Source organism: Wyeomyia smithii, chromosome 2, assembly GCF_029784165.1.
Source record: "Wyeomyia smithii strain HCP4-BCI-WySm-NY-G18 chromosome 2, ASM2978416v1, whole genome shotgun sequence".
Classification (NCBI taxonomy): Eukaryota; Metazoa; Arthropoda; class Insecta; order Diptera; family Culicidae; genus Wyeomyia; species Wyeomyia smithii.
The window spans coordinates 128,044,319-128,061,661 of record NC_073695.1 but is presented as its reverse complement, the minus strand read 5'-3'; the positions used below and the strand labels follow the sequence as shown (position 1 = coordinate 128,061,661).

The following is a 17,343-nucleotide window of genomic DNA, read 5'->3' as shown; positions in this document are numbered from 1 at the left end:
CAGATAGGTCCTATGTGAGAACGAAAACAACATAGGTCCTATGTAACAAAACCATCAATAAAAACTGGAAAAAAGAATTGAAACGATTGAGAAAGCACTAGAAGTTCAGATGACGTTCTTTTTTTACATTTGAGGTAATAAAAGGGATGGAATCTTATTTCGGTTTTAATTGGAAATTGAAAAGGATTCACAAAACTTCAAGTTCATTTTTCTCTGACAAGCATCGATGTCAGATAGGACCTTTTGAAATGTTTCTCTAGAAATTTCAAATAACACTCTGCGATGTCGTTTACATCGAGTATATTTTGTAGAGATGGTCGGGTACGGGTATTTTTACCCGAAACCCGCAACCCGACCCATACCCGTCGGGTTCGGGTCGGGTTTCGGGTAACGCCAAAAAATATTTTACGGGTTCGAGCCGGGTAGGGTAAAAGCGCCGGTTTTGGCCATAGTATGTTTTTAATGAAAGATATTCGGCCTGATTCCTTCGAAAAATATGTAATTGAATCAGTCCAACGTGGAAATCGGATGAACTCGTTTGTATTTTTCACTAACATTGAGTTTAAATAGTAAATTTATGTTATTTTGTTTATATATTTTCCAACCAAAAAACTTCTCTAGGCTCTTATTTTGGCCATAGCATTTCTTAATTGGCCACTCGGGGCTCCTATTTTGGCCGATTCGTGAAAAAGTTCAATTCACACGAATTAATTTACTTATTTAACTTTACCATGTAGATATATTTTATCAGCAGAAAATCCTCGTTATTTAACTGAGTAAACTAAGGCCAGTATATCTATTAATCAAACTAAATGATAATATTATATTCACAGGGTTGATATTTGTTGACACTCTTGAGTGAAAGTGAAAAAAGCATCCATAAACGTTAGTTTTTACAATCCTTTCAGAGTTCTCCCTTTCCGCTTTTTGCATGGAAGTGAACTGTCAAAACACCTCATTATATTTCATGCTATGGAAGCAAGACAACAAAATCAGTTTATCAGTTAACGAAGATTGTCAAGGCATCGGTCAGTGTCAGTGAAAAAGTGTTTCGGTGAAGTTGATTTTGGTTGAGTGGACTGTTTGTTTTTCTTTTTCGCTTTGAAGTGAAGATCATTTGGTTGGATTTGTCGTCAAATTTTATTCCGTTACCGTGAACGATGCGCGCGATCTATTTCATCTGAGTATAACAGCACGTTACTAGGACGAAAAACTAGTGTATCTGAAAGAGTGCTGCGATCATTGGAAGTGAAAATTGAAAATGATTGGCTGTAATTTTCGAAGAATTTTGCTGGGGAAAATGACTTTTATCAGCACTGATATTCACACATAGCTAGCAGTGCGAAGTACTTCGAGCTAGAATTTTATTTAAATTGAGTAGGATATTTAATAACACTGACATCACATCATTGATCTACGTTCATTTGTCTTCTTTTATCTTTATTTCATTCATTTATCTATATTAATAAGCTTCCGCTCTTTGCTTTCTTCACGTAGAAACTTATTCGTATTATTAACCAACTATAGTTGAAAGTCCGAAGCGTTAATTTCGGTAGATACAACCGAAGTTACAATTTTGTAAATAATCTGAACAAATAGAGAACGAATATATTATACAAATAGCGGTGCTGTAGTAACACAATCTTTCTTATCCAAACCAGTTTTGTGTTAAAAATCTCATGCGATATGCCCGAAAAACTTCGTACTTTTCATGTTTTGCATCAATGTTAATACGTTACCGAGTAAGATCGCGCCAAATCACCGATGGTCGAATATCGACCATTTTTGATTTGAATGAAACTTTGCACACGGATTTGGCTTAGCAAACTGAGCATTTTCCACAGATGGAGCGATTTTTCACACCCATGAGTTACATTCTAAAAGGGCGTATGCCTTTTGGCATAGGTTTTATTCGAAGCATTGTAGCCCAGAAACCGTTGATTGTATAGAAAAACTGTCTGAGAATGAATTGTAGGGAATTAAAAATGCACCATAAAAAAATATACTCTGTACAAAAAAATTTTTTTTTGACCAAAAAAATTAAAAATAAACATTAAATTTCAATAAAAAAAAAAAGAGTTGATTTTTTTTATTTTTATTTTTTAAAACTTGACGTTGATACGCAACTTTTAAAAAAAAGTCCAGTATGGAGAAATGAAAAATATTTTTTTTATGGTAGATTAATTTCTTTATAAAAATTCTAATTTAAACATTTTCCAAAATATTTGTATTCTGATGATTTTAAAAGATGCAGAGAGATGCAAATTATTAATATTTCGGAAAATACACGTTTTTTTTTTATTTGTCCTTGGTTCTCCTGCAAAAACCATACGTTCATTGGAATGCCTCATCAAAGATAAACAATTCATTCTTTGACAACAAAACGATTGGGCGAACGGTTCTCAAGAAAAGAGTTAAATGTTCTAAGTGATATAAATATATATAAGAATCAAATATTTGTTCTCGAGTTTTATTATCTTAGGAACATATTTTTTTATGACATAGATACTTTACAGAACTAGTTTCACCTTATATTTTATATACATCATAAGTTTGTTCGAATATTTTATAAAAATGTTTTATAAAATAATATGTTTGTCGTGCAACACTACCTACTTGTTTACTAATAATAACTGTTTGTGAAGTACGCAACCAATAACTACTGGGTCACCTATAATATCTGTTTTCGTATATAAATACGATTGCACTATTCCAGATGTGTTAGTAACAGTTTGCATTTTGTGAAGATGAATGAAGTGAAAATGGAATACACCAAGCCCAAATGCTGTAAACCCTTTCCTGATCATCGGTGCTCATCAAGCTTACGCAAATTAAACGAAAACGTTATTGCAAAATTAAAAATTAAAATTAAAATTAAAAAGTCAAGCTCATTTTGATACGTCTTTATCAATTTGTGATTCGTGTAGCTATTGGAATGATAGTCAAGTCACCATTCATCCCTTCGTTGTTTACTATTCAGAATCTGGAACACTTAAGAATATCAGCTTCATCATAATATCGAAAGTACTCCATCATAATACTGTTGCGGTTCAGGTGTTCATTGCCAAATTAATGAGTTTTTTGAAAACAACAATAGAGTTGAAAAAAGCGATATTAATGTCTGATGGAGCTGCCTCACAATATAAAAATAGAAAAAACTTTGCAACAAAATATAACGTCGATGCAGAGTGGCATTTTTTGCGACTTCTCATGGTAAAGGCCCATGCGATGCAATTGGTGGCGAATGGCAGGAAATGCAAGTTTAGCTAAAGAACATGAACATCCCATAACAAGCGCAAAAGAATTGTATGATTGTAATAAAAATTCATCAAAAATGTCATTTAGTTGGGTATCATATGAAGAATATGAACAAGGAGTAACAGAATGGAGCAATATTTTCAAAAAATCTATAATAATAGCTGCCACACAAAAGTATTACTCTTTTGTTCCGATTTCAGAAAATAAGATACAAACGAAGCTGTTTTCAAAAGATGATTTACTTATGATGTATATAAAATATAAGGTGAAACTAGTTCTGTAAAGTATCTATGTCATAAAAAAATATGTTCCTAAGATAATAAAACTCGGAAACAAGTATTTGATTCTTATATATATTTATATCACTTAGAACATTTAACTCTTTTCTTGAGAACCGTTCGCCCAATCGTTTTGTTGTCAAAAAATGAATTGTATATTTTTGATGAAGCATTCCAATGAACGTATGGTTTTTGCTGGAGAACCATGGACAAATTAAGAGAAACGTGTATTTTCCTAAATAATTATAATTTTTCGAGCTTAAATTAGAAATAACTCGAAAACCAGTGCCTTTAGAATATTTACTACCAAGAGCTTTTTGGTTCAAAATGACTCTCTGCATCTTTTAAAATCATCAGAACACAAATATCTTGAAAAATGTTCAAATTAGAATTTTTATAAAAAAAATTAATCTACCATAAAAAAATTATTTTTCATTTCTCCATCCTGGACTTTTTTTTTTAAAAAGTGCGTATTAACGTGCTCGCCTTTGCGTGTTGCATCATGTTGCAACTTGGCAGCTGGGAGACGACGAAATTCTGTTTATGCTGATTGATTGAATCGACTTCATATTAGCTCTGCATAGTCGAACTAACTGTTTTTGGGAATACGTTCTAACAGGGCAGTTTATTATTCTAATGTCGGTTATGCTGATCGCAGCCTTTGCGCTGCCCCTACAGTGGGGGGTTTACTAAATAAAGTGAAAGTAAAAATTAGACAACTGAGCAAAATCATTTCAAATCGCCTGAAAATACATTTTTGATTTGAATGAAACTTTGCCCACGTATTTGGCTTAGCAAACTGAGCATTTTTCACAGGTGGAGAAATTTGTTACACCCATGAGTTACATTCTAAAAGGGCGTATGCCTTTTGGCATAGGTTTTATTCGAAGCATTGTAGCCCAGAAACCGTTGATTGTATAGAAAAACTGTCTGAAAATGAGTTGTAGGGAATTAAAAATGCACCATAAAAAATATACACTGTACAAAGAAAAATTTTTTTGACCAAAAAAAATTAAAAATAAACATTAAATTTCAATTTAAAAAAAAAAGAGTTGAATTTTTTTTATTTTTTTTTTTTAAAGAAACTTGACGTTAATACGCAACTTTTAAAAAAAAGCCCAGGATGGAGAAATGAAAAATAGTTTTTTTATGGTAGATAAATTTTTTTCATAAAAATTCTAATTTGAACATTTTTCAAAATATTTGTATTCTGATGATTTTAAAAGATGCAGAGAGTCATTTTGAACCAAAAAGCTCTTGGTAGTAAACATTCTAAAGGCATTGGTTTTCGAGTTATTTCTAATTTAAGCTCGCAAAATTATAATTGTTTAGGAAAATACACGTTTCTCTTAATTTGTCCATGGTTCTCCAGCAAAAACCATACGTTCATTGGAATGCTTCATCAAAAATATACAATTCATTTTTTGACAACAAAACGATTGGGCGAACGGTTCTCAAGAAAAGAGTTAAATGTTCTAAGTGATATAAATATATGTAAGAATCAAATATTTATTTTCGAGTTTTATTATCTTAGGAACATATTTTTTTATGACATAGATACTTTACAGAACTAGTTTCGACCTCATATTTTATATACATCATAAGTAAATCATCTTTTGAAAACAGCTTCGTTTGTATCTTATTTTCTGAAATCGGAACAAAAGAGTAATACTTTTGTGTGGCAGCTATTTATATAGATTTTTTGAAAATATTGCTCCATTCTGTTACTCCTTGTTCATATTCTTCATATGATACCCAACTAAATGACATTTTTGATGAATTTTTATTACAATCATACAATTCTTTTGCGCTTGTTATGGGATGTTCATGTTCTTTAGCTAAACTTGCATTTCCTGCCATTCGCCACCAATTGCATCGCATGGGCCTTTACCATGAGAAGTCGCAAAAGATGCCACTCTGCATCGACGTTATATTTTGTTGCAAAGTTTTTTCTATTTTTATATTGTGAGGCAGCTCCATCAGACATTAATATCGCTTTTTTCAACTCTGTTGTTGTTTTCAAAAAACTCATTAATTTGGCAATGAACACCTGAACCGCAACAGTATCATGATGGAGTACTTCCGATATTATGATGAAGCTGATATTCTTAAGTGTTCCAGATTCTGAATAGTAAACAACGAAGGGATGAATGGTGACTTGACTATCATTCCAATAACTACACGAATCACAAATTGATAAAGACGTATCAGAATGAGCTTGACTGTTCAACATTTTTAATTTTGCAGTAATTTTTTGTTTAATTTGCGTAAGCTTGATGAGCACCGATGATCAGGAAAGGATTTACAGCATTTGGGCTTGGTGTATTCCATTTTCACTTCATTCATCTTCACAAAATGCAAACTGTTACTAACACATCTGGAATAGTGCAATCGTATTTATATACGAAAACAGATATTATAGGTGACCCAGTAGTTATTGGTTGCGTACTTCACAAACAGTTATTATTAGTAAACAAGTAGGTAGTGTTGCACGACAAACATATTATTTTATAAAACATTTTTATAAAACATTCGAACAAACTTATGATGTATATAAAATATAAGGTGAAACTAGTTCTGTAAAGTATCTATGTCATAAAAAAATATGTTCCTAAGATAATAAAACTCGGAAACAAGTATTTGATTCTTATATATATTTATATCACTTAGAACATTTAACTCTTTTCTTGAGAACCGTTCGCCCAATCGTTTTGTTGTCAAAAAATGAATTGTATAATTTTGATCAAGCATTCCGATAAATGTATGGTTTCCGCTGGAGAACCATGGACAAATTAAGAAAAACGTGTATTTTCCTAAATAATAATAATTTTTCGAGCTTCAATTAGAAATAACTCGAAAACCAATACCTTTAGAATGTTTACTACCAAAAGCTTTTTGATTCAAAATGACTTTCTGCATCTTTTAAAATCATCAGAATACGAATATTTTGAAAAATGTTTAAATAAGAATTTTTATATAAAAATTAATCTACCATAAAAAAATTATTTTTCATTTCTCCATCCTGGGCTTTTCTTTAAAAGTTGCGTATTAACGTCAAGTTTCTTAAAAAAATCAACTCTTTTTTTTAAATTGAAATTTAATGTTTATTTTTAATTTTTTTTGGTCAAAAAAAATTTTTTTTGTACAGTGTATATTTTTTTATGGTGCATTTTTAATTCCCTACAACTCATTCTCAGACAGTTTTTCTATACAATCAACGGTTTCTGGGCTACAATGCTTCGAAAAAAACCTATGCCAAAAGGCATACGCCCTTTTAGAATGTAACTCATGGGTGTGAAAAATCGCTCCATCTGTGGAAAATGCTCAGTTTGCTAAGCCAAATACGTGTGCAAAGTTTCATTCAAATCGAAAATGGTCGATATTCGACCATCGGTGATTTGGCGCGATCTTGCTTAACTACAACAGAATTTGATTGCATCCCGCACAGAATGTCTGCTTGTGTTGATGCTAGAAAATTATTAACCTTCAATTATTTTTTTATTTGCCTTGAAAAAAGCATGTTGCGGTCCAAAATCGGTTGCTAATTACAACCTTTGAGCTGCCCTAACATTGGGGGAATTAAGATACACGGACAACATGCACTGTGGAAGCTATTTCACATTCAGTAAATTAGACGGGTGCGACAAATTTGAATTGCTAGGATGCAACACAGAATGCTTGCTTGCGTTGACAAAAATTATTAACTTTCAATGACTTGTTTATTTGCCTTAAAAAAGGCATTTTGATTTCCGAAACTGGATTTACTGAATCAATCTTCATGCTGCCCCAACACGGGGGGAATAATGGCTGTCTGGCGACACACGCTGAGAAAAACCGCGCTGCTCAAAAGATTTTCCAATCTATTGCTGCAAGAACGAAGGAAATCCATCGAATACTAACCGATTTATTAGCATTTGAAATTGGACATATTTTTCACTTTTTTCGGTTTTAGATTTTCATTTCACATCCCTATATAGCCGAACTTCCTGAGAGAAGTATTCTACTTCAAAAAACATGATTCTGGAAAGTCGATCATTTTTCCCCACCCTAATATATACATATATATATATATATATATATATATATATATATATATATATATATATATATATATATATATATATATATATATATATATATATATATATATATATATATATATATATATATATATATATATATATATATATATATATATATATATATATATATATATATATATATATATATATATATATTATATTCGTATGCATATAGGCTTGGAAACTACCGAACCGGCCGGGAAAGCTGACAAAGATAGTTCGAGACCCCTTCCACTTCTGCAAGAGAAAGTTCCCATACAAATGAAACACAAATTTCTGCACATCTCGAAAAATAACCGAGCAAATCGAACCAAATTTGGCAAGTGGATGCTTTAGGAGTAACAAATATGTCCATGTTGGTTCGACACCCTTTCTTCCTCTGGAAGGGAGGGGTCTCATACAAATGAATCACAAATTTCTACACATCTCGAGAACTAACCAAGTAAATAGAACCAAATTTGGCATGTGGATATTTTTAGGTGTAGCAAATAGACACCCATCCCTCTCCTGTAAGAGAGGGGTCCCACAAAAATGAAATACAAATTTCTGCACATCTCGAGAACTAACCAAGTAAGTAGAACCAAATTTGGAAGGTGGATGTTTTTAGGGGTAACAAATATATCCACAATGGTTTGACAACCCTCCCTCTTCTACAAGTGAGAGGTCCCATACAAATGAAACACGAATTTCGCACAGGTCGAGAACCAATCAACCAAATACAACCAAATTTGGTATGTGAATGTTTTCAGATGTAACAAGTATGCCCATAGTGGTTCGATTTCCCTCCTTCTTCTGTGAGGGAGGGGTTCATAACAAATGAAACACAAATTTCTGCTTATTTCGAGAACTAACCAACTAAATTGAACCATATTTGGCAGGTGATAGTTTTTAGAGGTAACAAATATATCCATAATGGATTGACGCCCCTCTCTCTTCTATAAGGGAGGGGTCCCATACAAATGAAACTTAAATCACGCACAGCTTGAGAACCAATCAAGCAAATATAACCAAATTTGGCAGGTAAATGTTTTTAGGTGTAACAAACATGTCAATAATGTTTCGACACCTTTCCTTTTTATGGCATGTCTCCAATTACCATTTCGAAATCCAAGATGGCGACTTCCCGTTTCTGAAAATAAGCGGCAAATGAGTATTTCCGGAATTGTTATGATGCACTGAAGCCACAAATCGACCTCAGACAACATTTTGAATTGTAAGATGGCGACCTACGGTGTCTGGAAAACAGCCGAAAATGACCAAATAACACCCAGTATGAGTGTTTCTTCAACCAAATTGACGCTCAGAGGCCAGAAATTGTTTACAAATGCCTTTTTGAAATCCAAAATGGCGACTTCCGGTTTCTGAAAAACAGCGGCAAATGACCAAATACCACCCATCAGCCGAAAATGACCAAATACCATCCAATATGAGTGTTTCTTCAACCAGATTGACGCTCAGAGGCCAAAAATTGTCTCCTTATGCCATTTTGAAATCCAAAATGGCGACTGCCAGTTTCTGAAAAATAGCGGCAAATGACTAAATACCACCCAATATGGGTATTTCCGGAATTGTTATGACGCACTGAAGCCACAAATCGACCTCAGAAAACATTTTGAATTGTAAGATGGCGACTCCCGGTGTCTGGAAAACAGCCGAAATTGACCAAATACCACTTAATATGAGCGATTCTTTAATCAGCTTGACACACGGAGGCCAGAAATTTTTCCCATATGCCATTGTGAAATCCAAGATGGCGACTTCCGGTTTCCGAGAAACAGCGGCAAATTACCAAATACCCCTCAATATGCGTATTTCCGGAATTGTTATGATGCACTGAAGCCACCAACCGACCTATCAACCTCAGACATTTTGAATTGTAAGATGGCGACTTCCGGTGTCTGGAAAACAGCCGAAAATGACCAAATACCAGATTGACGCTCAGAGGCCAGAAATTGTTTACAAATGCCATTTTGAAATCCAAGATGGCGACTTCCGGTTTCTGGAAAACAGCGGCACATGTCCAACTACCATCCAATATGGATATTTCCGGAATAGTTTTGATGCACTGAAGCCACAAATCGACCTCAGACAACATATTGAATTGTAATATGGCGACTTCCGGATCGCAAGGAATCAAAATGGCATTTGGAAACAATGTTTGCCCTTCGAGCGTCAATCTGGTTGAAGAAACACTCATATTGGGTGGTATTTGGTCACTTTAGGCTGTTTTCCGGACTCCGAAAGTCGCCATATTGCAATTCAAATTGTTGTCTGAGGTCGATTTGTGGCTTCAGTGCATCAAAACTATTCCGGAAATATCCATATTGGATGGTCGCCATCTTACAATTCAAAATGTCTGAGGTTGATAGGTCGGTTGGTGGCTTCAGTGCATCATAACAATTCCGGAAATACGCATATTGAGGGGTATTTGGTAATTTGCCGCTGTTTTCGGAAACCGGAAGTCGCCATCTTGGATTTCAAAACGTCATTTGGGAACAATTGCCGGCCTCCGTGTGTTAATCTGATTGAAGAAACGCTCATATTGAGTGGTATTTGAGCATTTTCGGCTGTTTTCCAGACACCGGAAGTCGCCATCTAACAATTCAAAATGTTGTCTAAGGTTGATTTGTGGCTTCGGTGCATCATAACAATTCCGGAAATACTCATTTGCCGCTATTTTTCAGAAACGGGAAGTCGCCATCTTGGATTTCGAAATGGTAATTGGAGACATGCCATAAGAAGGAAAGGTGTCGAAACATTATTGACATGTTTGTTACACCTAAAAACATTTACCTGCCAAATTTGGTTATATTTGCTTGATTGGTTCTCAAGCTGTGCGTGATTTGAGTTTCATTTGTATGGGACCCCTCCCTTATAGAAGAGAGAGGGGCGTCAATCCATTATGGATATATTTGTTACCTCTAAAAACTATCACCTGCCAAATTTGGTTCAATTTAGTTGGTTAGTTCTCGAAATAAGCAGATATTTGTGTTTCATTTGTTATGAACCCCTCCCTCACAGAAGAAGGAGGGAAATCGAACCACTATGGGCATACTTGTTACCTCTAAAAACATTCACATACCAAATTTGGTTGTATTTGGTTGATTGGTTCTCGAGCTGTGCGAAATTCGTGTTTCATTTGTATGGGACCTCTCTCTTGTAGAAGAGGGAGGGTTGGCAAACCATTGTGGATATATTTGTTACCCCTAAAAACATCCACCTTCCAAATTTGGTTCTACTTACTTGGTTAGTTCTCGAGATGTGCAGAAATTTGTATTTCATTTTTGTGGGACCCCTCTTTTACAGAAGAGGGATGGGTGTCTAATCAACAGGGACATATTTGCTACTCCTAAAAATATCCACATGCCAAATTTGGTTCTATTAACTTGGTTAGTTCTCGAGATGTGTAGAAATTTGTGATTCATTTGTATGAGACCCCTCCCTTCCAGAGGAAGAAAGGGTGTCGAACCAACATGGACATATTTGTTACTCCTAAAGCATCCACTTGCCAAATTTGGTTCAATTTGCTTGGTTAGTTTTCGAGATGTGCAGAAATTTGTGTTTCATTTGTATGGGACCTTTCTCTTGCAGAAGTGGAAGGGGTCTCGAACTATCTTTGTCAGCTTTCCCGGCCGGTTCGGTAGTTTCCAAGCCTATATGAATACAGACAGACAGACAAAGCTGCATTTTTATATGTTTATATATATATATATATATATATATATATATATATATATATATATATATATATATATATATATATATATATATATATATATATATATATATATATATATATATATATATATATATATATATATATATATATATATATATATATATAAGTAATGCTCGAATGGTTACGAGTATTATAAAAAAAATATATATTCACGTTTAAGACCGATTACAGTAGAACGCACGCTTAAGACTAACTCGATATTCCTATCGCTAAACCTTTTATTAACTAAATCTACCTAGTCAGCACAACCAATATCGTTCGATGGGTCCTCCACGTTGGTATGCGTTGGTCGTGTCTACGTTGCCTTCCTGGGTTGTTGCTACGCTGGATTCTTCCTGGCTCATCATTTCTACGGTGCATCGATCGTTGCGTCCGATCGATGGGGCAAGTTGGCGTTGGTCGTCTCGATGTAGTTACCCTGGCTGTTGCTACGCTGGTTTCTCCTGGCTCATCAATTCCCTGGCGCATCGGTTGCTGTGGTCGATCGATGCGGCGTGTTGGCATGGTTGGCTGGGCTCGTCTTTTCATAACGTCTCCCCCCATAAGTATCAAGCGTCCTCGTTTGATGTTTAAGGACCTCGGATAATGGCGTCATGGTGTGGACTCCATTGCTTCCGTGCTTAGGCGTATCTTCATTTGTCTTAGCCGTCCCGTCTATTTCTCCTATATGTTTGGGGGTAAGAAGTTCTGGTAGCTTGGTGTGATTTTCCTTGCTCACCCTCGCATGTATTTTTCTGTAGAAAAATGCAGTGAAGAAACAAAAGAAGGTTAGTGCGAGGAGGATGACACCTCCATATGTTACCCGTTTTTGTGTATGGTTTAGAGATATTTGAATCTCGCTGAGTTCTTCTAGGTTCAGGATCCGAAGCATAAAGTTTTCTTCGTCATCTTTTGAGTAAGATGTGTTTTGTAGAGGTTTGCTGTAGATTGGAACCAGATACTCGTCTTGTTGAACTACGTCAAGCCTTCCAGGGAATGTAAGGTTGCGAATTCTAATGGTACAGTTTTCGGTTTCTACAATGGTGGCATCCCGTACCATCTTCGAGTTTCCACAAGAGTCTCTTACTTCTGTATTTTCGGAGGTATCGATCAGGATAACGCCTTTTACAATTTCATTGACTTGGAATGCTTGTTTCGTCTTTACAAGCGGGCATGTTGGTGTTTGATGGGTTAAAATTTTGTAGATACATTCGTCTTCCACCAAGTTGTTACCCTCGCATATGTCGCATTTTGATGTTTGGGAGTAAATTAGATCGCCATGCTTAGTAACCAGGTTGATATGAGTGTCGATTCGTGTTTCGTTGATTTTCAAGGTATGAAGTTCCAAAAGGTCGTACGTCTTCTCGTCTAGAATTGGTGTCTTGATGAGTATAACTGCTTGTCCTTTGCTGATGCCGATACTAGCTGTGCTGTACTGAAAAATTTCGTCTAAATAATTCAATTTAAGGTTTTGGTTTACAAGTTTATCGAAAATGTACATTTTCTCTTCTACTGAAAGAATATTTTTGTTTAACAAGCCTATTCTAGAAAATTCTATCTGTTCCTCGATGTTCTCTAAAATATGAATAATTTTATCTGTATTCCAAATAAGGTTAATGAATTCTAAATCTGATCTCAAGCCTTGTACTGAATTATATTCTTTTGATATTTTGGAGCTGATTTTTCCAAGTGCATCTGTAATGTTGTTGATTTTGTCTTTAAAAAGTTCATTGATTTGAATTTGTCGGACTTGGTTGCGGACTAATTTGTTTTCTTGTGTTTGCAATTCTCCTAAGCTTTTATGTATGATTTCGAGATCATCATTATCTGGGTTCCCTGCAATGATTTTAATAGCCGTTCCTAGTGCATTTATTAGTGCTCTTTTTGTTCTGTGTGTATTTAAACTCCTAAGTTTTCCGTTGGCTACTTTAATTTTTTCTACAAGAGTTTGTTCTAAGTGTTCAATTGTTTTGAATGACTGGGTAATTTTTTCTATATATTTTACGTTGTCTTCTAGCGACCTAAGATTGATTTTGTGTAATGTCCTGTCATATCCAGTTTTGATCCTTGCTGTTTTGATTTTGAATGCAACCAGTCCATTGCTGTTGGGAATTTCTTTGTATGTGGTAGCATTAATTGTGTGGATGAAAATTATTCTGAAAGGAAAAAGGGATGGTTTAAATGTTTAGTTTTTAATTCGGTTTTTATGGATTTTAATATCGTTTGCATCAGTAAAAGTGAATTCATCATTGGATTTAACAGTTGCAATTTTATAAAGGTTTTGATCTTTGGTTTGTCTTTGACCAATTTTTATGTATTTTTTATCATTTATATTTAAAGTTTTTGGTGTTTCATTTTTATCAAATTTATTCTCGTGTGCTTCCTTTCGCTTATTGAGTTCAACTTTTATCGCGGATTGAATTTTATCAAAATTTCTTGCGATTTCCTCGCTATTTGTAATATTTGTTTTGTTAAAGACTACATCGCGTGGTTTTTGATTAATTGCCGAATGAAAAGTATTGTTGTAAATGTCGGTTAAAATATTCATTATTTCGTTTAATGCCAAATCTTTGTACTTCGCGTGTAAAGTTCTGTACAGCTCAATCAATGTTGAGTGAAACCTTTCAACAATGCCTTTCGATTCGGAGGAACTAGCGTGATGAACGACTATTCCTAAATCGTTTAGGAATCCGATAAAATCAATGGATTTAAAGGAAGGTTCTTGATCGCACACAATCGTTACAGGTCTTCCAAACTGTCTAATGTGATCCGTTATTGCTTTTTTCATGTCAATAATGGTTCTTGTTTCCAGTGCAATTATATTCGCGAATTTGGAAAATGAATCAACGATTGTGAGCCATTTATGACCTTTCATGAAAAAGACGTCGATATGCATTCTGTCAAAAACAGTTTCACCAAAGGTACTTCTTTGTATCAGTTTTGGAGGTTTTCTGTCATATTTGCTACGTTTGCAAATATCACAGGATGTGATAAAAATTTTCAGCTTCCTTTCAAGCTCGGGAAAGAAGTATTTTTGGAGAATCTGTTTCTTATTTTCCTTTATCCCCCTGTGACCAAATTCGTGGACTTGTTCGATAAGTTCATCTTGCTCGGTATCTAGACGGATGTCTTCTAGCAGCTTCTCTGAAATAAATACTTTGAAAATTTTATTAGTGGAAAAATGTGTTTTATAGGTTTCTTGAATTAATTGTAGCAGTGAAACTGGAGCTTTTATGCAGTTAACTCCTTTGGGGTTCAGATAGTTTTTGAAGATGTTCACAATATCAACCTCTGTATATTGAGGTCTAGCAATTGTATATCTGTGATATTTTGTGAAAACCTCTTCATGAAGATCGGTATCTATATTGCCAATTTTAAAGATCAATTGCGTTTTGAACAGATTAATTGGTCTTTCCGTGCAACTTATAAAGTAATCATCGCTAGTGTCCGCTGAGTGGACCGTTTCTAAGTCGTCGCTTGAGGTATTAACGTTGACTTCTTCGTTTGTTTCGGTTCTAATTCTTGATAGTGCGTCTGCAATGACGGCTAAATTATTCTCACTCTTATAGAGGCCTGGTAATATGGTGAAGTTTTCGTGGTGCTTTTCTTCTTTAATGAGAAAATCTCCGTCTTTTTTTTTTTTTAATCTTTACAAATTGGAATTCCTGTTCTGTTATATTTATTCTGTGATTATCTGGGAATCTCTTTTTCATCTGAATGGTCTTTCTCCCGATTTTTAATGTGTTTCTGCGAATGTCAATTTGAGCGTTCAAGTCTCTTAACGACTCATAACCAATCAATCCATCAAAGAAGTTGTGAAATTTAAAGATGAAAAACTTCAATTTCTTGTTGATTTGAAACGGGTCGAAAGAGGCCGATCTGTTTATTGAGTTGGTTCCTTTTATGTTTGTCACCTTGATTCCCGTTTCGGTTTTGCAGTTTTCTATATTGACGTGGTCTGGTGAAAGATAGTTTTTGTTCGCACCTGTATCGACCAAAAATTTCATTTCACCTTTCGACGTTGGAATTGTAATATAGGGTATGAAGTTGTTGTTATTTGCTTTTAGTGCTTCGCTCACCTGAAAATTTAGCTCGTCGTCGACGAAGTAGTCGTCGTCATCCGACTCTAGAACGGATTCCTCCAGCTGATTTGAGGTGTCAGGTTTTTCCTCAAGTTTGCTTTCGCGTTCTGTTTTATTGTCGTGGTTATTCACCTCGACACGAGACTTCGCCGTCCTCATGGAGACGTCATCGTCCGATGGTGAGCTTTTCGTTTTAAATTTTCCCGACCCATATGTTTTTGAATGGTTTGGGTTGTTGGAATTGGAGTTGGCAGGTTTCGCATTAAGCGAGTTGCCGTTGTTGTTGTAATTATTTTGTTTCGCCTGTCTATTATGAAAACTTTGTTTATCCATGTTATCTATTGTCGGCTTCATATTTAGCGTACGTCTGTATGCTGCATTCGCATACTGCGTAGTGATGGCGTAGGCTTCCTCTAAAGATTCTGGCCTGTAGCTTCTCACGTGCATTGAAAGGTCATCTGTTAAGCCATCAATAAACCTGGTAAGCGTCATAAGACTAACGAGGTTGTTAATTGCTTTTGTTGAATGTCTGTAATCATCCATCGTCGCTGCCGTGGATTTAATGGCAGTGTCGATGGTCTTGATTTTATTGTAGTACTCTGGCAAACTTTTCTTGCCCTGATTTATGTAAAATAGCGACTGGATATGAGACGTGAGATCACGTCTATCTCCAAAAGAATTTAGGATGACTTCTTTAATGTCGATCCAATTGTTAGGGTTACCCGCGGCAATCAGGATTTCCTTTGCCTCCCCTATGATTTTGTTCTTAACTGCTCTAACGAGTTGAGAGTATACTGCCTGGCCACGATACCGTTCGAACAGACCGAGTGTGTTCTCAGCGTCTTCGAGCCATGCACTCGTTTCTTTTTATTACCGTTAAAAGTTGGTAAGTTTTTAATCGGATCGGGTGTCTGAAATTGCAGGAATGGATCATCTGCTTTGGCTTTCATTTGCCTAATGGTTGAAACAAGATCCTGCTGGGTGTCAGTCAGGTTTCTAATATGTTGAAGCAATTGCTCCACTGTTATTTCTTGTTGTTGCACCTGTGGTGGTGCATTTTGATGGTCTCCTAACTCGTCCAGTTCTGGTGCTGGCATGAGGTCTGGGGAGATCATAAGTTCACGCTCCATTTTAAATGAAGTGAGATTTGTTTGTTCACTTGTTATGGGAACTAAACAATATGCGAACCAGTTTTAAGTTAGATATGCGCTCACACTTGCACTAGCTTCACAAATTTATTTTGGGTTTCACACACTTCGTTGTGATATGTGGTATTCAATCGGCAACTAGTCTCGATGAAAAGTGACGATTGAATTATGTTTAGATTTAGTTTAAGAGTGTTTTACTTACAGAAATGCTTTCAGCATCATCTGGAGTCTCAAGTATGGTCCTCTGGTAGGTTGTAGGTAGATGTGTATGGGTCCTTCCGTCGCTCCGAATCACGCAAACTGAGTGATATGCGCTCACCAGTGGCTTCGCCGATGATCCGGTTATTCTCGATGAATGTTGCTCGGGTTGGGCTTTCGTGAGGTGCTCTGTTTCCAAGCGCTTTTATTTGTTAAAACTGCGCTTATTTTCACTAAGTGCAGCTTCTATTTGCGATATCACTTGATAGTCACTTTTGGTTTGTTTAACTAAGTCCTAATTTTCATTTGGACTTGTATTTTTTCCGGTTCACTTAGCACTGCTTTTTCCGCACTAAGTCTTTTCCTTAATCGCACTTAGGAAATTTAGCGTTTCACTACTTCCACGCACTTGCCGTCGACTGCGCCAGTAATGCTCGAATGGTTACGAGTATTATAAAAAAATATATATATTCACGTTTAAGACCGATTACAGTAGAACGCACGCTTAAGACTAACTCGATATTCCTATCGCTAAACCTTTTATTAACTAAATCTACCTAGTCAGCACAACCAATATCG

The 17,343-nt window shown here is 35.3% G+C and overlaps 1 protein-coding gene across 1 annotated transcript in view; it reads left to right on the top strand.

The window, feature by feature from the left end:
* The window catches only part of LOC129719884 (uncharacterized), a 29,004-nt gene extending 17,234 nt beyond the window's left edge, over window positions 1-11,770 (top strand). The window contains exon 3 of the mRNA XM_055671299.1: window positions 11,597-11,770. Coding sequence (XP_055527274.1) covers window positions 11,597-11,770 — 174 coding nt within the window. The remainder of the gene's footprint in view (window positions 1-11,596) is intronic.
* Window positions 11,771-17,343: the final 5,573 nt, after the last annotated feature.